The 23,158-nt window shown below is 43.0% G+C and overlaps 1 protein-coding gene across 2 annotated transcripts in view; it reads left to right on the top strand.

Annotated features, from left to right (window-relative positions):
* The first annotated feature begins 1,347 nt into the window (after positions 1–1,347).
* The window catches only part of INPP4B (inositol polyphosphate-4-phosphatase type II B), a 1,297,521-nt gene continuing 1,275,710 nt past the window's right edge, over positions 1,348–23,158 (top strand). Inside the window, exons 1-2 of one of the 2 annotated variants that reach the window (XM_073549777.1) lie at positions 1,348–1,912; positions 2,014–2,233. In XM_073549777.1, the coding sequence (XP_073405878.1) occupies positions 2,143–2,233 (91 nt within the window). In that variant the 5' untranslated portion in view covers positions 1,348–1,912; positions 2,014–2,142. Of the gene's footprint in view, positions 2,234–23,158 lie in introns of both variants that reach the window. The other variant, XM_073549778.1, reaches the window with a different exon arrangement.

Genomic DNA, 23,158 nt, shown 5'->3' with positions numbered 1-23,158 from the left:
CAAAACCCAGGTGGAAGAAAGCAGGCTAAGAATGTGACTATCCAGTGCTGGTGGATCAATCATTCTCGCAGGTTATCACAATCTGTCAGAACGAGTGAATGCTTGGTGCTTTCATGTAAGGAATATAGAAACCTGCAACCACCTTTCCTTATTAGAATCACTTTACCAGTAATGGAAAAGCTGCTAATATTTGTTGTGCTGTTCAACAAAGGAAATTCAAAACCGCTATCTAAGGCACATTGTATTTTATGATATTTAAAGAGATTGTCCACTAATTTGACATTTATTATCTATCTTTTGGAAAGGTAATCAATGTCTGATTGGTGGGGGTGCGACACCTGGTGCCCCTGCCAATCAGCTGTTCCCATCTTCTCCGTCTACTGATGGTGCTAATGGTGGGTTCAGCACATCTGCCTTCGGCCACTATCAGACAGAGCAGCTCCATAACTGAGCACTTCCGGCAGCCGCGGACACCAATAACAGCTGATCAGAGGGGGGTGCTGAGAGCCATACCTCCACCTATCAAACATTGATGACCTATCCTTAGGATAGGTCATCAATGTTAAAGCAGTGGACAACCTCTTTAATACTATTAGATCATCTACTATAGGATATAGCACTGTCAGGGTGTGCACGCTGCGGATTCTGCTGTGGTTCCGGCTGCTGTGGGTCTGCAGCAGTTTTTGCTGCGGTGTACAGTACCATTATTCCCTATGGGAATACAAAACCGCAGTGTAGACGGTGCGGATTTTTCAGCGTGTTTTTTCTGAGGTTTTGAAACCACAGAAAGAATTGACATGTCAATTCTTTCTGTGGATTCCGCTGCGGTTTGCCATCTCTTCCATTGAGGAGATGAAAGACCGCAGGGCAAAACCGCAGAGCAATCCGCAGGTAAAACCACAGGTCTTTTGACCTGCGGATTTTACAAAATCTGTGAGGCCAAATCTGCACCCCAATCCGCAGCGTGTGCACGTAGCCTCACAGATTCTATTCCAGGAGTTTTAGTATTGGCATGTACGATATGACTCTAGCCAGTCATAGAACAAAATGCATGGATAATCATGTGTAGGAAAGGCACTAATATTATACGTATAAGCTCATGCATACACAATATACATATATACAAGTATAATCAGCAAAGGCAGGATAGAAATGAAATGGTCTCTTCTAAATGAAGAGTGAATTTACATACTGTGACCTTATGGTAAAACACAGAGCCATGTACAGTGCCATTTAATGCTTTTCTGAGAAAATGACAAAGCAAAACCTGGGGAGGGGGGTTAGATAGCAGAAGACGCAGTACTTTGCATTTCCCAATATTGGGCCATTTAAGTGGCAGCTGGTGGCAGTCGCTTCTTTTATTTGTGCCCTAATGACTATATGTCTGTTTCGAATATGGCTCATTAACGTTAACAGACTGAAAATGGTTCCTGCAAGAGAAATAAGACGCAGCCAATCTTCACCATTTCATGATCCGCTTTGGACTTTCTTCCCAGAAGGTCACTCATGAAACAATTATGACTTTTCTCAGCCATAACAGCAACAGACACCATGGGAAGTAATGAGGTTGGCAGCTCCCACCCTCAACCTGTTGCCTGCTGAAGATGCTGCGTCATCCTGTCTTCTGGCTAGATGGGAAGCTTAGCACAAAGGACAGGGCTAATAGAGGAGATGATGGACATGTTCACCTCCCTCAGTCCCTGGGCTCCCTCTGTCAGGCTGCTGCAGCTAATGTATTGAATTCTTGTTAAAGTTTGCAGCTCCAGCAGCTGCCAGCTGAGCAGCACAGTCTACAGAGCAGGGAAGGAAGGCTGGATCATTCTGCCATCTAGTTTCCCAATGCATTAATTGCTGTGAGGCTTGGACCGTGCAGGAGCTGAACAAGAAGCAACAGGGGACTGATTGTGGAGAGGTGTGTTAGGTGTGAGCTCCAGTGACAGGGGAGATGCATGTATAATGGTCTGTAGTAGGCACAGCATCACTTGTGCTGCTACCTGCCCCTCTCTTCTCTAGGTGGCTGAAGACTCCTTGCACAGTGGGGGAGAAGGAGCTGCTGCTTCTTGAAGCCAAAGCCAAGGTGAACTGCAGATCTTGGGAGCAGGGAACTGGCACAGGAGAACTAACACTCCCAGCAAGCAGATCATGGAGATAAAGGAGGAGAGGACTTGTCATGAAGCCCAGGATCTGATTTCTCCAGCAGAAGGGGAGAATGCTGTGGTATCACAGTGTACAAGTAAGTGCAGCAGCTCCATTAACATGCATTCTCCATGTGTATTGTCCAAACACTGTCAAGAGTTCACACTTCATTATTAACCCTTTATCAAATGGCTGGCTATGCAGTGGCAGGTCTGATTCCACACTGCGTGGGATGAAGCTAATGCAAAAGGTGATCGTCGGTTCCAGCAAACGCTGCACTGCTCACCTAACAAAGGTGTGAGAATGATGACTGAAGGGAGCAACTGCTTCACCTGGGACTGAGCACCCAACTTCTACTTCTCCATTAAATTTCGTAGGGCAGTTTCACACGTCAGTGTCTCCGGTACGCGTAGTGACAGTTTTCTCACGTAGCGGAGACACTGACACACGTAGACACATTCGACCGTGTGTCCGTTTGCAAACCACGCTGACATGTCCGTTTTTGTGCAACAGCACGGATCACACGGACCCATACAAGTCAATGTGTCCGTGTAAACACGTACCGCACATGCATGCTGTCCGTGCGCGATCCGTGTGCGTTTTTAAAAGTCAAAGGGTTAACATTGAAAATAATTTTTCAAAAACACGGACACACGGATAGCATACGTATGCACACGGACACAGATAGTACCGGTATTTCCGTTACCGAAATTATCTGGACGTGTGAAACTGCCCTTAGTTAGATGTGTGCTTTTGTATAGCCATTCTTTTTATTTTTATATATTTAAGCCATGAATTGGTAAAGTTGCAAATTAAGTATAAATACATAAACATTTTATTCTTGCTGAAATGGAAGATGCACATAAAGTGTGTGTGTGTTGTGCTTGTAGACTTTTGTTGTTGTGAACACACACTTTCTTTTGCGATTGTGAAGTTTTAGCACCTTCATATGACCACTTTTGCAGAAAGTGCTGGATGGACAGTGCCTCCCTTCCTTATCTGACTTTTGGGGAATCCATAGCAGTTATTGGAGCATTAAGTGATTCACTTTCTTGATGGTTGAGCAACTTAACTGCAGAGTCCCCAGTGCTCCAAAAATAAGGTCTACATTGGTACTAAGACATTGTCTGGTACAAGTATGAGGTAGAAGATAGATCCAGTGTGGTGAGAATACTACATTAGCATATAAAACTTTATCAGGGTAACACATCTTTAAAATTCATACACCAGATTTACATGCCAGGGATATTACATTGTTCTAGCAATGGGTTTTATTCCATAAGCACAAGTCACGGTGATATCATTTTCTCTGGATCTGCCTAAGACTGCAGTTAAATATCTCGGAAATCTATCATGGTGCAGTTTTTTTTATAAAGGGAAATTCATCCCTGCTCCTTCTGTACATATTGGTGTCCGATTGCTGCATTATTGTGAGAATTATTGCCAACCCGTTGGACTGACCGAGTCTGCCACGTAGGAATTTCCAGGAAGTGATTCCGTAATATGGGGAATAGTGTAGGTAGTAATCCAATAAACCTTTAGCACGTTCCGGAAGCTCAGCATAATGCAGCTTCTCTAGTTCTGAGCTTTATGATATGTTCTGAACATCTCATTTGTCACAGCTCTGAGCAAAAGTTGACTTCTATGGCCTTTGCTAACCTGATTAGGAATTTAACCCTCACACCTCTGCATGGCTATTAAGTGCCCACTAGGAACAATTTTTACTGAATTATATTGCCAGTTCTTGGTCTCTTATCTCTTTAATGACCCAACTTGATTAATGTTTATTATCCTGGTTTATTTCCTATCGCCATACGTGTGACTGAATGATGATAATTATATTTTCAACGTGTCTAATGTGTCTTTGCCTTGCACATTTTGTTTTAATTCGGTCTTAGTCCCATCTTATCCCGTGTCCATAGCAACACAGTTTGGCAGCAGAAGACAAGCATCAAGCTACAGGGTCTAACACTATTGTATCCAATATATATCACATGCAACGTGTCTGGAGTTTTTGTATGACTGCCATCTGGAATTAGATAGCTGTGCTGTGGGGTATTTTGAAGCTCTGTTCTGTACCATTTACCTCTTTGTAACACGCATTTGCAAGCAGTTGATTTCATTTGAAGCCTGCAGATATTGTCAGTTGCTGCTGGTACCACATTTGCACAGGAGATGTTAATGTAACTGTTCTTTAAATGCATGCTTTCTTTTCAAGGGAAAAAGTAGAGCGAGGGGTCTAAAGAAAAGATTCAGCTCCTTAAGATATGGCTACATACATGGCACACCACAGTCCTTGATTCCCTTATCAGAAGAAGACCACTAAGATTTTATCATCTTCACCACTTAGATATGTTGTCCTATCTATTACTATAAATTTATAGGTGATTCCATGTTTATTGTATTGTTTTAACATATTCAACCTCTTCTACATGTTAATAAGATCCTACCTAAAAAAACAAAAATGTTTCTAGTGATGTGTATTCAGTTTGAGATCATTTTTGACTTTACATAAACCCCTGCCTCCATTCTCGAATAGTGCGGAGAATAGACTTTGTGAATGAACAGTACTCATTCTGAGTTTTTCAGAAGAGGTCCACAAAGGTGACATCTAGAGAGTCCAGTAGATTCCAGAATGCCTTTTGCTTTTTTTGCAAAGTCAACGCATGCCTTGTCTAGTATTCATTAAGCCTCCTCTGCTTTCTACCTATATTCAAATTACATCAATTTTCCTATTTTTGTTTCTAATTTTATAATTTATATATATATATATATATATATATATATATATATATATATATATATATCATCCAATAGATAATTCCTAAGTCAGCAGATGACTGTACAGTTAGGTTCATATATATATGGACAGAGACAACATTTTTCTAATTTTGGTTCTAGACATTACCACAATGAATTTTAAACAAAACAATTCAGATGCAGCTGAAGTTCAGACTTTCAGCTTTCATTTGAGGGTATCCACATTAAAATTGGATGAAGGGTTTAGGAGTTTCAGCTCCTTAACATGTGCCACCCTGTTTTTAAAGGGACCAAAAGTAATTGGACAGATTAAATCATTGTAAATAAAATGTTCATTTCTAGTACTTGGTTGAAAACCCTTTGTTGGCAATGACTGCCTGAAGTCTTGAACTCATGGACATCACCAGACGCTATGTTTCCTCCTTTTTGATGCTCTGCCAGGCCTTCACTGCGGTGGTTTTCAGTTGCTGTTTGTTTGTGGGCCTTTCTGTCTGAAGTTTAGTCTTTAACAAGTGAAATGCATGCTTAATTGGGTTGAGATCAGGTGACTGACATGGCCATTCAAGAATATTCCACTTCTTTGCTTTAATAAACTCCTGGGTTGCTTTGGCTTCATGTTTTGGGTCATTGTCCATCTGTTGTATGAAACGACGACTAATCAGTTTGGCTGCATTTGGCTGGATCTGAGCACACAGTATGGCTCTGAATACCTCAGAATTCATTCGGCTGCTTCTGTCCTGTGTCACATCATCAATAAACACTAGTGACCCAGTGCCACTGGCAGCCATGCATGCCCAAGCCATCACACTGCCTTCGCCGTGTTTTACAGATGAATTGGTATGCTGTGGATCACGAGCTGCACCACGCCTTCGCCATACTTTTCTCTTTCCATCATTCTGGTAGAGGTTGATCTTGGATTCATCTGTCCAAAGAATGTTCTTCCAGAACTGTGCTGGCTGTTTTAGATGTTTTTTTTAGCAAAGTCCAGTCTAGCCTTTTTATTCTTGATGCTTATGAGTTTCTTGCACCGTGCAGTGAACCCTCTGTATTTACTTTCATGCAGTCTTCTCTTTATGGTAGATTTGGATATTGATACGCCTACCTCCTGGAGAGTGTTGTTCACTTGGTTGGCTGTTGTGAAGGGGTTTCTCTTCACCATGGAGATTATTCTGCGATCATCCACCACTGTTGTCTTCCGTGGGCTCCCAGGTCTTTTTGCATTGATGAGTTCACCAGTGCTTTCTTCCTTTCTCAGAATGTACCAAACTGTAGATTTTGCCACTGCTAATGTTGTAGCAATTTCTCAGATGGTTTTCTTCTGCTTTTGCAGCTTAAGGATGGCTTGTTTCACCTGCATGGAGAGCTCCTTTGACCACATGTTTCCTTCACAGCAAAACCTTCCAAATGCAAGCACCACACCTCAAATCAACTCCAGGCCTTTTATCTGCTTAATTGAGAATGACATAACGAAGGGATTGCCCACACCTGTCCATGAAATAGCCTTGGAGTCAATTGTCCAATTACTTTTGGTCCCTTTAAAAACAGGGTGGCACATGTTAAGGAGCTGAAACTTCTAAACCCTTCGTCCAATTTTAATGTGGATACCCTCAAATGAAAGCTGAAAGTCTGAACTTCAACTGCATCTGAATTGTTTTGTTTAAAATTCATTGTGGTAATGTCTAGAACCAAAATTAGAAAAATGTTATCTCTGTCCAAATATATATGGACCTAACTGTACAACCCAAGGCTGCTGTCATCTGCTGACTTAAGAATTATAGTGGACTAAAGATACTATTTTACCTTAAGAAATTCATGCCCTCCATAAATCTATTCGATGATAAATATATATATATATACAGTCATATGTAAAAGTTTGGGCACCCCTATTAATGTTAACCTTTTTTCTTTATAACAGTTTTGATTTTTGCAACAGCTATTTCAGTTTCATATATCTAATAACTGATGGACTCAGTTATATTTCTGGATTCAAATGAGGTTTATTGAACTAACAGAAAATGTGCAATCTGCATTTAAACAAAATTTGACCAGTGCAAAAGTATGGGCACCCTTATCATTTTCTTGATTTTAACACTCCTAACTACTTTTTACTGACTTCCTGAAGCACTAAATTGGTTTTGTAACCTCATTGAGCTTTGAACTTCATAGCCAGGTGTATCAAATCATGAGAAAAGGTATTTAAGGTGGCCACTTGCAAGTAGTTCTCCTATTTGATTCTCCTATGAAGAGTGGCACCATGGGCTCCTCAAAACAACTCTCAAATGATCTGAAAACAAAGATTATTCAACATAGCTTTTCAGGGGAAGGATACAAAAAGTTGTCTCAGAGATTTAACCTGTCAGTTTCCACTGTGAGGAACATAGTAAGGAAATGGAAGAACACAGGTACAGTTCTTGTTAAGCCCAGAAGTGGCAGGCCAAGAAAAATATCAGAAAGGCAGAGAAGAAGAATGGTGAGAATAGTCAAGGACAATCCACAGACCACCTCCAAAGACCTGCAGCCTCATCTCGCTGCAGATGGTGTCACTGTGCATCGGTCAACAATACAGCGCACTTTGCACAAGGGGAAGCTGTATGGGAGAGTGATGCGAAAGAAGCCATTTCTGCAAGCACGCCATAAACAGAGTCGCCTGAGGTATGCAAAAGCACATTTGGACAAGCCAGTTACTTTTTGGAAGAAGGTCCTGTGGACTGATGAAACAAAGATTGAGTTGTTTCGTCATACAAAAAGGCGTTATGCATGGAGGCTTAAAAACACAGCATTCCAAGAAAAACACTTGCTACCCACAGTAAAATTTGGTGGAGGTTCCATCATGTTTTGGGGCTGTGTGGCCAATGCCGACACCGAGAATCTTGTTAAAGTTGAGGGTCGCATGGATTCAACTCAGTATCAGCAGATTCTTGACAATAATGTGCAAGAATCAGTGACGAAGTTGAAGTTACGCAGGGGATGGATATTTCAGCAAGACAATAATCCAAAACACCGCTCCAAATCTACTCAGGCATTCATGCAGAGGAACAATTACAATGTTCTGGAATGGCCATCCCAGTCCCCAGACCTGAATATCATTTAACATCTGTGGGATGATTTGAAGCGGGCTGTCCATGATCGGCGACCATCAAACTTAACTGAATTGCAATTGTTTTGTAAACAGGAATGGTCACAAATACCTTCATCCAGGATCCAGGAACTCATTAATAGCTACAGGAAGCGACTAGAGGCTGTTATTTTTGCAAAAGGAGGATCTACGAAATATTAATGTCACTTTTATGTTGAGGTGCCCATACTTTTGCACCGGTCACATTTTGTTTAAATGCAGATTGCACATTTTCTGTTAGTACAATAAACCTCATTTGAATCCAGAAATATAACTGAGTCCATCAGTTATTAGATATATGAAACTAAAATAGCTGTTGCAAAAAACAAAATTGTTATAAAGAAAAAAGGTTTACATTAATAGGGGTGCCCAAACTTTAACATATGACTGTGTATGTATATATATATATATATATATATATATATATTAAATCTATTATAAAATTAGAAACATAGAAACAAAAATAGGAAAATTTATGTAGTTGACTATAGGTAGAAAGCATAGGAGGCTTAATGAATACTAGACAAGGCATGCATTGACTTTGCGAAAAAGCAAAAGGCATTCTGGAATCTATTTGTTGGTGACGGATAAATGATGATCTGTATTACTCATTCATCCTTGACATGAACAAAGCACAGAAAGACTTGTACTTTACTACTTGAGTTGTACATACAAAGTAGGATGACACATGTCTTATGTGAGCAAATGATACTGCAATGTTGCTATGATGCTCTCTATCTTGCCACATGGTACAATTTTAAATTAAATATCTTGTTTTCTTCACTTTTTTCTGCATCCTTTCTGCCTGTATTTTACTCTGTATAATTTCTGCTTTCTAGAATGTTATGCCTGAACAATACAAATTGCTTTGTTTTGTTACTTTATAATTGCATTTGGCATGGGTGGTGATTTTCTTTTGGGCTTTTTGTTTCCTGCTCTTTAATACGTGTTTGCCAACCTAGTAAGAAGATTGTCGAACAATGAATTTCATAGGAAAGTTCCAAATCATTGTCAAAAGCTTATGCCAATGTTGGGTGGTAACGCTGCTAAGTTTATTGTGTTGATTCAATAATAGTATTTGATGCTGGTTGGTGATCTTTACTTTTAAGGCCACGTGCACATGTTGAGTTTTTTACCTCAGTATTTGTAAGCCAAAACCTGGAGGAGGTGGAAATTGCGGAAGTGGGGACATGTCTCTGTTATACTTTTCCTCTGATTGTTCCACTCCTCCTGGTTTTGGCTTACGAATAGTGAGGTAAAAAAAAAACTCATCAAATACTCAGTGTGCACGTGGCTTAAAGCTATAAGCAAAAAATTCTGACCACTTTTTCAAATTATTCTGGACTGTGGTGACAGAAGTTGAGACCAGTGCTCCGAATTTTAGTTTCTGAACCAACAGTTTCCAGAATAATGGATTTTTATTTTATGAGTGGTATTTCTAGAAAAATTACAATAATATTACAAAAGCCTGAAGTATAGTTGCAATTTAACCCATGTAACCAAATTGAGGGAGAATCTTAACCCATAATGTTGTTGTCCAATACTCAGATAACCCCTTCTCAATCACAATAGTTCCCCCATGTAAAATAATAGCAGCTATATTCCCCGCTATTGCATGCATTGTTCCAGTGATGTTGGCACCTGATTTCCCTTGGATACCATGACATTGGCTGCAGGAATCACATGACATAACAATTAACACTCCTTCCCTAGCACTTCCACTGGATGGAACTGACAACCGGAAGAGGTCAGAGAGCAGCAGCGGTAGCTCTCCCTAATTATTATGTATGTAATGTTTTTGTCTGACGGAAGTGAGAGGGAAATGGGTACTGGTTGACTGCAGGACAAAAAATGTCACGGGAGCTCTGGGAAAGTGGGCATCAGCAGTGCTGGAATGGTGTCCACACCTGAATGGAGTGTAGTTGCCATTATTTTACACAGGTGAACTATGGTGATTGAGAAGGGGTTGTCTGAATAGTTGACAACCCCTTTAAACCTCCTGTCAGAGGCCTCACACCCAGCCAAATCAGTTCTCTTGTTGTGCATTGATGAGAGACAAACACCCCCAAAAAAGTGTGCAAATGCTGGTTTGGCTTCTTATAGTAAGTCATGTGGCAAGGCTTATTAACCCTTTATCCCCCCAGGCTGCATGTTAATGACCAGGCCAATTTTTACAATTCTGACCACTGTCACTTTATGAGGTCATAACTCTGGAACGCTTCAACATATCAAACTTAATCTGAGACTTTGTGACATATTGTTCGTCATCATAGTGGTAAAATTTGTTTGATGTGAATTGCATCTATTTGTGAAAGAAAATGGAAATTTGGCAAAAATTTTGAAAATTTTACATTTTTTTTATGCCCTTAACCCCTTTCATGTGCCGTACATATACTGCTCTGCAGGAGCTGCGTTCCCGCAAACAGCAGTATAAGTACGGTTGCACAATCATGCAGCCTCATGCGTGATATAGCTACCTATGCTCATTCATATCTTTTACATTTATGCATGCTAATTACTACATGCATATTGATCTATGTACTGGGCACTATATGTTCTGGTCCGCTTTCTAATATCCACTCATGGGATTTTTTTCACATATTAATCAATATTATTTGATCTACGTACATGTTTGAAAACCATTTTTAAATCATCTTCTTGCGCATGTGCGGGAGATCATTATTGCTTAGTTTTTGCTCAATGTAATAATACGCTTGCACAAGTCCATATTGATATTTATGCTGTTTTCAGCACGTTGATCATCATTATTATCTCTTTACCGCGCCTGCGTTACATAGCCATCCGTGCTGAATTGAGGAGTGATGTAGCAATGTGCCTGTGCACGTCGACAATTGCATCTAGTATTATGTTTTTTTAGCTTGCTTTCCAATATTCATTAAGGGACATGTGATATATTTACATATTGATCAATTATACTTATTTCTATATCTTTGCGGGCGATTTTCACTTCACTGTGCATGTGCAACTAGGTCATTATTGCTCAGTGGAAGGTCATTGTAACAATGCGCCTGCGCAAACTTAGATCGGTACACATGGTGTTCCCTAGAATGTTGGATACTACACGTTCCGATCCTCATTAATGGGAGATTTTTAGCACACTGTTAAACACTTAGGCTCATTAATTTGTCTCTGTATAATGGTTGTTTACAGGACCCGGTACAGACTTCTCCAGACGAAGCTGTCTTGCACAGCGATACGCGTTGGGTTCTCCCACATACCCATGGTGCATGTGCTTTGACTGCCCAATTGGGCTTTATGATGGCTCCTTTGCTCTGAGCTACTTAAGTAGCTATCATTATATTCACATTCCTCCTCATGAAACTTTATTTTCAGAACCATTAGCGTGTTTCAGCTTGTGCTTTTGTGCTCTTTACTTGCAACACCAGCATACACATATACACATTTTTGTCTTTTTTTTTTTTTTATATCCATATCACGCAATTCCTATACAACTTTTTATTAGGCTCATTTTCAAGTGATTATATATTGTTAGCCTTATAGGATTGTGCAGAATAATCAGTTACCAGTATTTCTTGAAAGAGGATGACTATGATTTTTTTGGTATTATTACTATTTAAAGTTTGTGGAGCCTTGTATAAATATTGCTGTATCCTGGTTTTAGATGTTTTTAATGTTTGTTGTTTGTCCTGGGTTTTTGCAATAAAAATTTTGTAATATTGTCTTATATTAGGTGTGCACACCATTTTTTGTTTGGTCTTTTTCTTCTCCTTGTTTTGTTCCCTGGCTGCAAAATGGCTATGGAGTCCTGCAAGGAAGGTGGCTTGTGAGCACCTGATGAGACCATGTGCTGACATGCCTCCTTCCTTGCCTGTCAGATGCTGATGTGATGCTCTGCAGTGCAAAAGCATTTCACAGTATCAGATCAGCGATCTGACACTATATGGTGATGTTCCAGGATGGGACAATTCAAAAAAGTAAAAAAATAAAAAAATTTTTTAAAAATCCCCAAATAAAGAACAAAAAGGAAACAATTATTTCCAATAAATACATTAAATGTACACATATTTGATATCGCCGCATCCTTAACGACCCGCTCTAGGAAACTTTCCCACTAGTTTACCCCTTCATTGAATACGATAAAAATAAATAGAAAACAAAGCAAAAAGCAATGCTTTATCATCATACCGCAGAACATAAAGTGCAATAAAATGCGATCAAAAAGCCGAATGTAAATAAAACGTCATCTTGTCTCGCAAAACACAAGCCGCCATACAGCTCCATGAGCAGAAAAATAAAAAATGTCATGTGCCCGAAAATGGTACCAATAAAAACGTCAGCTCGGCCCACAAAAAGCAAGCAATAACATGACTGTCACCTGAAATATGCAAAATGTATAGATCTCAAAATATGGTAATATAAAAAATAGCTTTCGCAATAAGAGTCTTTTAGTGTGTGACAGCAGCCATACATTAAAACCCAATATAAATCTGCTATCGCTGTAAGGCTATGTGCACAGGCTGCGGATTCTGCTGCTGATCCGCTGTGGATTTGGCCTCTGCGGATCTGCAGCAGTTCTGCAGACAGTGTACAGTACAATGTAAGTCTATGTGACTTACAATCCGCTGTGCACATGCTGCGGTTTTTCAACTGCGGAAAAGCTGCTGTTTTGAATCCGCAGAAAGAATTGACATGTCAATTCTTTCTGTGGATTCCGCTGCGGTTTCCCTCCTATTCCATTGTCCAGGTGGCAAACCGCAGGCCAATCTGCAGGTAAAACCGCAAGTCATTTTACCTGCGGTTTTACCTGTGGATCCGCAGATACAAATCCGTGGGTGAATCCGCAGCGTGTGTACATAGCCTAATCGCACTGACCCGAAGAATAAAGTCACCTAATCACTTATTAGAAAAAAGTTGATTCAGCTCACCCTTATAGTGATGTCCACACCACACATGAGTAGTTCTATCCGAGCAAGGAAGTGTCTCTGCTTGACGTCAGGTACTTGTGAAAAAAGAAGGTATCCAGCTCCGGAGATAAAATCCAAAATCTTTATTGAAACAAATTAAAAGGTAATAAGCTGCTTGATAACCAGTATATACTGGAGGAAGGAATGTCCTAGATGACTGGACGCGTTTTGAACACGTGTAATGCTCTTTGTCCTCAGTTTCCAGTTTACGTGATTCAGGCAGAACCCCCAGTGGACGATTCCCTATAATGAAGCAGATGGAGGCACTGTGGACGCCATAGGCACTGGCGTAGCGTGGGGGGGGCGGGGGGGGCGGTCCGCCCCAGGCGGCATGTGTGTGGGGGCGGCGCGGCAGCAGCAATTCCACCCTGCAGTGCAGTGCAGCGGCGGGCAGGGAGCGATGCGATCACGGCAGCTCCGCTGCCTGCAAGAGTGAATAGCAGGAGCGGAGCGGCAATGGTCCGTCCTGCTTCCTGCCCGGAGGCCGCGCTTCCTGTTTCACACAGAGGAGCGCCGCTGAGTGACGTCATCATTCAGCGGCCGCTGCTGTGTGAGGGAGGAAGCGCGGGCGATGCTGCGGACAGGTGAGAGGAGAGAGGTGGTGTCTTGTGTGTATGTATGTATGTCTGTGTGTGTGTGTGTGTGTCTGTGTGTATGATGGAGCAGGCAATGATGGGAGTGATGGTCTAGAAGGCAATGATGGGGTGATGGAGCAGACAATGATGGGGTGATGGAGCAGGCAATGATGGGGGTGATGGAGCAGGCAATGATGGGGTGATGGAGCAGGCAATGATGGGGTGATGGAGCAGGCAATGATGGGGTGATGGAGCAGGCAATGAGGGGAGTGATGGAGCAGACAATGATGGGGTGATGGAGCAGGCAATTATGGGGTGATGGAGCAGACAATGATGGGGGTGATGGAGCAGGCAGTGATGGGGTGATGGAGCAGGCAATGAGGGGAGTGATGGGGGTGATGGAGCAGGCAGTGATGGGGTGATGGAGCAGGCAATGATGGGGTGATGAAGCAGGCAATGATGGGGTGATGGAGCAGGCAATGATGGGGTGATGGAGCAGGCAATGATGGGGTGATGGAGCAGGCAATGAGGGGAGTGATGGAGCAGACAATGATGGGGTGATGGAGCAGGCAATGAGGGGAGTGATGGAGCAGGCAATGATGGGGTGATGGAGCAGGCAATGAGGGGAGTGATGGGGGTGATGGAGCAGGCAGTGATGGGGTGATGGAGCAGGCAATGATGAGGTGATGGAGCAGGCAATGATGGGGTGATGGAGCAGGCAATGAGGGGAGTGATGGAGCAGACAATGATGGGGTGATGGAGCAGGCAATTATGGGGTGATGGAGCAGACAATGATGGGGGTGATGGAGCAGGCAGTGATGGGGTGATGGAGCAGGCAATGAGGGGAGTGATGGGGGTGATGGAGCAGGCAGTGATGGGGTGATGGAGCAGGCAATGATGGGGTGATGAAGCAGGCAATGAGGGGAGTGATGGGGGTGATGGAGCAGGCAATGATGGGGGTGATGGAGCAGGCAATGATGGGGTGATGGAGCAGGCAATGAGGGGAGTGATGGGGGTGATGGAGCAGGCAGTGATGGGGTGATGGAGAAGGCAGTGATAGGGTGATGGAGCAGGCAATGATGGGGGTGATGGAGCAGGCAATGATGGGGTGATGGAGCAGGCAATGAGGGGAGTGATGGGGGTGATGGAGCAGGCAATGATGGGGGTGATGGAGCAGACAATTATGGGAGTGATGGAGCAGGCAGTGATGGGGTGATGGAGCAGACAATGATGGGAGTGATGGGGTGATGAAGCAGGCAGTGATGGGGTGATGGAGAAGGCAGTGATGGGGTGATGGAGCAGGCAATGATGGGGGTGATGAAGCAGGCAATGATGGGGTGATGGAGCAGACAATGATGGGAGTGATGGGGTGATGGAGCAGGCAATGATGGGAGTGATGGGGAGAAGGCACAGTGATGGGGTGATGGAGAAGGCAGTGATGGGGAGAAGACAATGATGGGGTGATGGTCGAGAGGGCAATGATGGGGTGGTGGGTGAGAATGCAATGATGGTGGTGGTGGAAAGGGCAATAAATGGGGGTGGTGGAGGAGGAGGAAATGATGGAGGTGGTGGAATGGGCAATGATGGGAGTGGTGGGGGAGAAAGCAAAGATAGTGGTGGAGAAGAAAATGATGGAGGTGGGGGAGAGGACAATAATGGGATGCGAGGGGAGGAGGACAATGAGGGGTGTGGGGGATTGGGATGGGAGGAAGGGGGACTTATAATGGCCTTAGGAACAGGGGGAGGTGGAGGAAGACATTATCGTTTATTATGTCTAACACAGTCCCTTAGTATATAGTGTACTCACTAATTCTGTATAACACCATCCTTAGTTACATAGTTTCCTCTTTTATTATGTATAACACCGCCCCTTATTACCTACCATCCTCTCTAGTTATATATGGTGCCGTCCCTTATTATATAGCTTCCTCTGCTGTTATGTATAGTGCTGTCTCTTACATAGTGTATTTTTGTTATTTTTGTTATTCACAGCGCCCTCTTTTATTACATGGTCCCCTCTCTTGTTAGATATAAAATGACTGCTGATCGAGGAGCCGGTGACCAGACGACCAGTCCATCAGCTCCTCCATTAGAAAGGAAGCTTTCCCATGCTCCATCAGCCATCATTGCATTATACAGCTAACAAGACAGGACGGTATGTAATAAAAAACAGGGCTCTATATAATCCAATATGTAAGGGACAGAACTGTACATAACAAGAGAAGGCACTGTGTATGGGACAGCAATATACATAATAAAGGAGACTATGTAATATATACCTGTATGTGTGTGTGTGGCTATATAATATCAATAATCTATCTATCTATATATATATATATACACACACACACGTAGCTTTGACGCCATAAAAGGAGGGGGGCCCGGACACATTTCTTGCACAGGGACCCCAAGCTGTCAGTGTCCGCCCCCTGTCCGCCAAAATAATTTGTACTTTCTGGTTTTTTTTCTGTCACATTATTAAAAATTATTATTAAAAAAAGCCATTAGGTCTTCATCCAGCATCATCAAGCTAATACATACATATATATAGAGAACTGCAAGAAGTTGAAAGTCTAGAAATTTAGAAATAATAGCAGAGTTAGTAGCAGACTAAAAATTAGATCTTTGAGTGTAGTGTGGGCTCTTCGGATGCTTCCGAATTATCAACGACCAAAGGGGCGGCAAATTTTTCGACCGCCCCGAGCGCCACAAACAGTTGCTACGCCACTGGCCATAGGACCTGTGATCCGGCGGTGTCTAGCTTTTTAAGATTGCATAAAAGTGCCATCAGCCACAGATTTGTACACTTCTGAAAAGGACACAGATGAAAAGAGGCCAGACAGGGTCCAGAGTAACTCTGCTACCTCATTATAGTGAATTGATCCATCAGGTGTTTCATCTATCATGTTACTCAAAGATTTAGATGGAAACGCCAATGTAAGTGCTCAGTGTAGAGCGCCGGATAAATGTGATCATAAATGTTATGATCCCAATAAAAGCTTCAACTCAATCCACAAAAAACTCAAGTCCTCACTCAGGTCCGTCATCTGTTAACGGAAATATTGGGGGGCTTACACGTTATTGGTAACAAAAAGGCTCTGGAAAAGCAAAATGGCACCTCTTCCCCCAAAAGAAATTCAGGAAATTCTCTGCTCCCAAATCCAAATGCCCCCCCTCCCTTCAGAGCCCGTGTGCCTAAACTAAATTTAATGCCCACGTTTGGCATTCCTGTAGTGATGAGAGCCTGCCTAATTTACAGGTGCATGTCTCCAGAAGCATGAGCTGGGGTCCTGGGATAATGTACTGGTCACTACAATGGCAGTTTACAATTTTCACTCCGCAATATCCGCTGCTGCTTTTTTCTGGAAAACACCCATGGAGTCAAAATCATCACTACATCTGTAAATATATTCTCAAAGGGTTATAATTAACAAAATGAATTCACTTGAGGGGGGATTCTGGTTTTCTATCACTTAGGGGCTCTTTATATGGAATCCACAAACTATTCTAGGAAAATCTGTGTTCCAGGAGACAAATAGCATACCTCTCGCTTGGTAGTACTGTACAGCCACATATGCACATATGGGGTATTGCCACATTCAGTAGAAATTGTGGGACAAATTGTGAGAACAAGCTTTTACTGGGAACATTTTACATAACATTTGGGCTTACATTTATCCGGCGCTCTACGCTGAGCACTTACCTCGAAGTTTCCATCTAAATCTTAGTGATGTGACAGATGAAACCCCTGATGGATCAATTCACGATAATAAGGCAGCAGAGTTACTCAGGACTCCACCTGTCCTCTGTTCAGTGATCCTTAAAAGGATCCTTCAATCCTAAAATGATGGAGACCGCCGGATCACAGGTCCTATGGTGTCCACAGTGCCCTACGCTGAGCACTTACATTGGGGTAATTCACAGGGTGATCCTCGACTCTGCGCTCTCTTTCAAACCACATATCCAAGCCCTCGCCTCCTCCTGCCGCCTCAAACTCAAAAATATTTCCCGGATCCGCTCATTCCTGAACCACAAAACCACAAAAACACTAGTGCATGCTCTTATCATCTCCCGCCTCGACTACTGCAACCTCCTACTCTCTGGCCTCCCCTCTAGCACTCTGGCTCCGCTCCAGTCCATCCTACACTCTGCTGCCCGACTAATCCACCTTTCTCCCCGCTATTCCCCAGCCTCCCCCCTATGCCAGGCCCTTCATTGGCTTCCTATTGCCCAGAGGCTCCAATTCAAAACCCTAACTATGACATACAAGCTATCCACAACCTGTCTCCTCCATACATCTGTGACATGGTCTCTAGGTACCTACCCGCACGCAACCTTCGATCATCTCATGATCTCCTTCTCTACTAGGGATAGCTAATACTAGAGATAGCTAATACTTCTCTACTAGGGATAGCTAATACTAGAGAAGAGAGAGAGAGGATTCAAAAAGATATAAATAAACTGGAGAAGTGGGCAGCAACTAACAGAATGGTTTTTAACAGGGAGAAATGCAAAGTACTACATTTGGGCAATAAAAATGAAAAAAGCATATACAGAATGGGAGGAATAGGGCTAAGTGACAGCACATGTGAAAAAGACTTGGGTATACTAATAGATCACAGACTGAATATGAGTCAGCAGTGTGATGCAGCAGCAAAAAAGGCAAATGCAATTCTAGGATGTATTAACAGAAGCATACAGTCTAGATCACGTGAAGTCATTATTTCCCTCTACTCCTCTTTGGTCAGACCTCATCTGGAATATTGTGTCCAGTTTTGGGCACCACATTTTAAAAAAGACATCAACAAACTGGAGCAAGTTCAGAAAAGAGCGACCAGAATGGTGACCGGTCTGCAAACCCTGTCTTATGAGGAAAGGTTGCAGGATTTGGGAATGTTTAGTTTGCAAAAGAGAAGACTGAGAGGAGACTTAATAGCTGTCTACAAATATCTAAAGGGCTGTCACATTGTAGAGGGATCAACTTTATTCTCATTTGCACAAGGAAAGACTAGAAGCAATGGGATGAAACTGAATGGGAGGAGACACAGATTATATATTAGAAAAAACTTTTTGACAGAGTGATCAATGAGTGGAACAGGCTGCCACGAGAAGTGGTGAGTTCTCCTTTAATGGAAGTCTTCAAACAGAGGCTGGACAGACATCTGACTGGGATGATTTAGCGAATCCTGCTTTTAGCAGGGGGTTGGACGAGATGGCGCCGGAGGTCCCTTCCAACTCTACGATTCTATGATTCTGCTCCCCCCTTATCTCTTCTTCCCACAACCGCATACAAGACTTCTCCCGTGAGTCCCCCATTCTCTGGAACTCTCTGCCGCAACACATCAGACTCTCACCATCAACGGAAACCATCAAGAAGAACCTGAAGACCCACCTGTTCCGACAAGCCTACAGCCTGCAATGATCCTCGGTCTACTGAACCACCACACGACCTGCTCTACCCTCTCCTATTGTATCCTCACTCATCCCTGTAGACTGTGAGCCCTCGCAGGCAGGGTCCCCTCTCCTTATGTACTTGTGTGTCCCTTGTCTTACACATGTTTATTATACTTGTCTATATTTCCCCTTTTCACATGTAAAGCGCCATGGAATAAATGGCGCTATATAAATGCATAATAATGATAATAATGAAAAACCTGAGGGATCCATTCATTATAATGAGGCAGCAGAGTTTCTCTGGACTCTGTCTGGCCTCTGTTCAGTGATGTCTTTTTTTCAGAGGTGCTAAAAACTGGCCAAGTGCACTTTTATGCACTCCTAATAAAGATATGGACACCTTTGGATCACAGATTGTCCACGGTGCCTCTATCTGTTTCATTATATGGACTCATCCACCAGGGGTTCAGTTTGAATCTCGCATTTTAGAGATTTACACAGAAATCCCGGTGTAAGCGCTCTACATAGAGCATAGAATAAATATGCGCCAAGTCTTACTGCGTTCTTTGGGGGGAAGAATGAACAAATCAACAGCAGATGAAGAATTGTTTTTATTTATTTTTTACGCCGTCCCTTATGCGGTATAAGTGATTATATGACTTTATTCTTCCAGTCGGTGCGATAGCAGATTTATGTTTTATGTGTGCCTGCTGTCACACACAAATAGATACTTTTTTTACCAATCATGTTATGGCTTATTTTTTGCGGGACGAGTTGATGTTTTTATTGTTACCATTTTCGGGTTCATGATTTTTTTTATCACTTTCTATTCCAATTTTTGGGAGGCAGAATAAACAAAAAACAACAATTCAGAAATTGTTTTTTTTCTATGCCATTCAGCGTATGGTGAAATTAATAAAGCAGCTTTATTTTTCAGATCAACATGATTACAGTAATACCTCATTTATATCTTTTTTTTTATGTCTTTGCACTTTTAGACAATGAAAACTATTTTATAGAAAAAAGTTTTTCTGCATTGCTTTATTCTGAGAGCTATAAATTTTTATTATTTTTTGGCTGATGGAGCTGTATATAATCTTTTTTTGCTAGTCAAGATTAGAGTTGAGCGAAACGGGTCGGTCAAATTCAAAAATAGCCGACTTTAGCTAAAGTCGGGTTTCGCCGATCGAAACCCGACCATAGCGTGAGGTCGGCCATGAGGTCACCGAGCAGAGCGCCAAAGTCACGTTTCAAATAATGCTTCCAGTGCCTTTTCTCAGCCAATGATGGAAGACGCACACTGTGGGCAACGCGATGACGTGCAGCGGCCACCACCATCTTAGAGAAGGGCATTGAAGTGATTGGCTGGCTTTGTGTGGCGTCACAGTGGGTATAAAAGGCCATGACCACAGACCACCATCTTGTGCCGATCTTAAAATAGGGAGAGGTGTTGCTGATTCTGAATAGGGAGAGCATTAGGCAGAAAAGAAGAAAAAAAATTGCTTTTGCTGATAGTGCTTTTCACTGTACAGTTAGTGTGCAGTGAAAGGGGAAGATTTTTGTTGTGTGCAGCAGCGCTGGTGGTGATTAGGCTGCCTTTTAAGGCTACCTGCTAGCTGCATTGCTGTGTGCACACTGCTGTATAAACTGCTTTTTTCAAAGCACTCCAACTTTTATTATTTTGTTCTGGTGAGTTACTGAGCGTTCATTTTTTCACACACCGTATGGCGATGTACGCTCCTCACACACTACCGTGTACCGCCTTGTATCACGGACAAATAGAAGCTATCTGTGTGTGATTCTGGAAAAACAAACCGAGGAGATTTTCCATTTTTCCAGACCTACACCTTAGAGAGCTGTCTGCTTTTCAAACAGTTTCGTATATCTGCTGTTTAATGACGGTCAAAACTAGACCAAGACTGCGTGTGTCAGTCTGTATACAAATAGACGAAGATGGACAATTTTCCATACAGACACCGTATAGGGCTGTCCGATTCGCAAACAGTCTGCCGTTCGCATTACAGTCACATCTATACAAAGTGTGTGTGTGACACTCCGTAAATACATATACGGAGATTGTTAGTTACACAAAAAACGTATACAGCTGTACACTTCTGATACAGTTCTGTATATCTGCTTGTTGGATTACGGTCCAATACATACTGTGAGAGCGTCTGTGACTAACAAAATATATGTAGATTTAATTTTTTAATACACCTTACACAGCTGGACGCTCCTCATATAGTACCATCTCTCTGCTGGTATTTGTGGTACATTTTCCCAAACATGAGGAAGTATGGTGGAAGAGTCCGCGGACGTGGGCAGGGGAGCGCAGCTGGTACTGATGGTGGTGGTGAATCGGCTGGTTCTGGCAAAAGCAAAATAGCAGCTAAGGCAGGAGATGTTGAGCCTGCGTCATCGTCTGGCCCAAGAAGGCCTGTAAGGTTGTCTTTTCTTGGAGTAGGAAAACCGCTTTTAAAGCTGGAGCATCAGGAACAGGTTTTGGCGTACATTGCCGAAACAGCCACCAGCTCTATTGTCTCCTCTTCTGAACGTTCGAAACGTGCAAGCACGGAGGAGTCAGTGCAGGGTTCTGGTCAGGAAAAACACCTTTCCTTGTGTCCTTCACCCCCACCAAAAGTTAAGGATGCGGCAGCCCACACTTCAGATTACTCTATGGAGCTGTTTTCACATACCATGCCTGGGTTATCCAGTCAAATCCTAAACTCCCCAGTCCAAGATGAATCTGACATGGAGTGCACTGATGCACAGCCACTGCTAGATGATTCTGCTGGTACATTGACCCAGAGCACTACAATGCCCTTGCAGTCTATTGAGCCAGAATCTGACCCTGATGAAACTCAGGTGCCCTTTCCCGCATACTATACCACCTTACACGGTGACACAGAGGAAGGTAAAGAGGAAAATGCAGATGACTTTGAAGAGGAGGTGATGGATGACCCAGTTCTTGACCCAGATTGGCATCCATTGGGGGAGGAGGGTGGCGCTGACAATAGTTCAGATAAGGAGAAGGATCCGCAGCAGACATTGACATCGCTGCAGCAGTTATCTGGCAGGCCCGTAGCTGTCTAAAAACGAGGAACAAAAACTAAAAGAGTTGCAGGACAGCTTGGCCAGACGGTCAACGTAGCACAGCATACAAGGCCAGAAAATGTATACCATAGTAGGAAGAGTGCAGTGTGGCACTTCTTTGTCCAAAATCCTACTGATGAGGCAAAAACTAAAAGAGTTGTAGGACAGCTTGGCCAGACGGTCAACTTAGCACAGCGTGCAAGGCCAGAAAATGTATACAATAGTAAAAATGTGGCACTTCTTTGTCCAAAATCCTACTGATGAGGCAAAGGTTACCTGTAAGAAGTGCGGAAGGACCTTTAGCTGAGGTAAACAATTCTGAAATTTGGATACCAGTTGCATGCTTAGACATTTAATCAACATGCACTTGCAAGCGTGGACGGACTACAAAACCTCAGGTAGCACATGTGCACCTGCACAGACTGAAGGTAGCCTGCAATGCTCCATCGCTTCCCCCACTGTAAGACCACCACCACTGTTAAGCACAACACCAGCACTAAATGTGGAGGTGTCGTCGCAAGGCCAAAGCACTCAGGGAATCACAATGGTTTTGCAACACAACACTGAATCTAGGCCATCACCACTAATACCATCACCAACCACCTCTCACTCCATCCGGTCCACAGCTATTTCCCCCATATGCAGCTCTCCAGTCCCGCTCACCCTACCAGACACTCTGAGTAGGACAAGAAAGTACTCATCCTATCATCCACATACACTGTGTATGAACGCCTACATTGCCAAACTAATCTCATTAGAGATGATGTCCTACCATTTGGTTGAAAGCGAAGCTTTCCGTGAGCTCATGGCCTACACTGTCCCACGCTATGACCTTCCCAGTCGGCACTTCTTTTCTCGAAAAGCCATCCCTGCCCTCCACCGGCATGTGAAAGACCGCATTGTCCATGCACTAAAACAGTCAGTGAGTGGAAAGGTGCACCTCACAACAGATGCATGGACCAGTAGGCATGGCAAGGGCCGTTACGTGTCCATCACTGCGCACTGGGTTAATGTGGTGGATGCAGGCTCCACAGGAGACAGCGGCGGTGGAACAGTGCTGCCTAGCCCACGGTATAGGAAAAAGTTGGCTGTAGGCTTTCGACCCTCCTCCTCCTCCATCAGCGAAAGCTCGTCCACAG

This window comes from Dendrobates tinctorius, unplaced genomic scaffold (genome assembly GCF_039654945.1).
Source record: "Dendrobates tinctorius isolate UK_male_01 unplaced genomic scaffold, ASM3965494v1 ptg000161l, whole genome shotgun sequence".
NCBI classification, from domain to species: Eukaryota; Metazoa; Chordata; class Amphibia; order Anura; family Dendrobatidae; genus Dendrobates; species Dendrobates tinctorius.
This window is presented reverse-complemented; position numbering and strand designations above follow the sequence as displayed.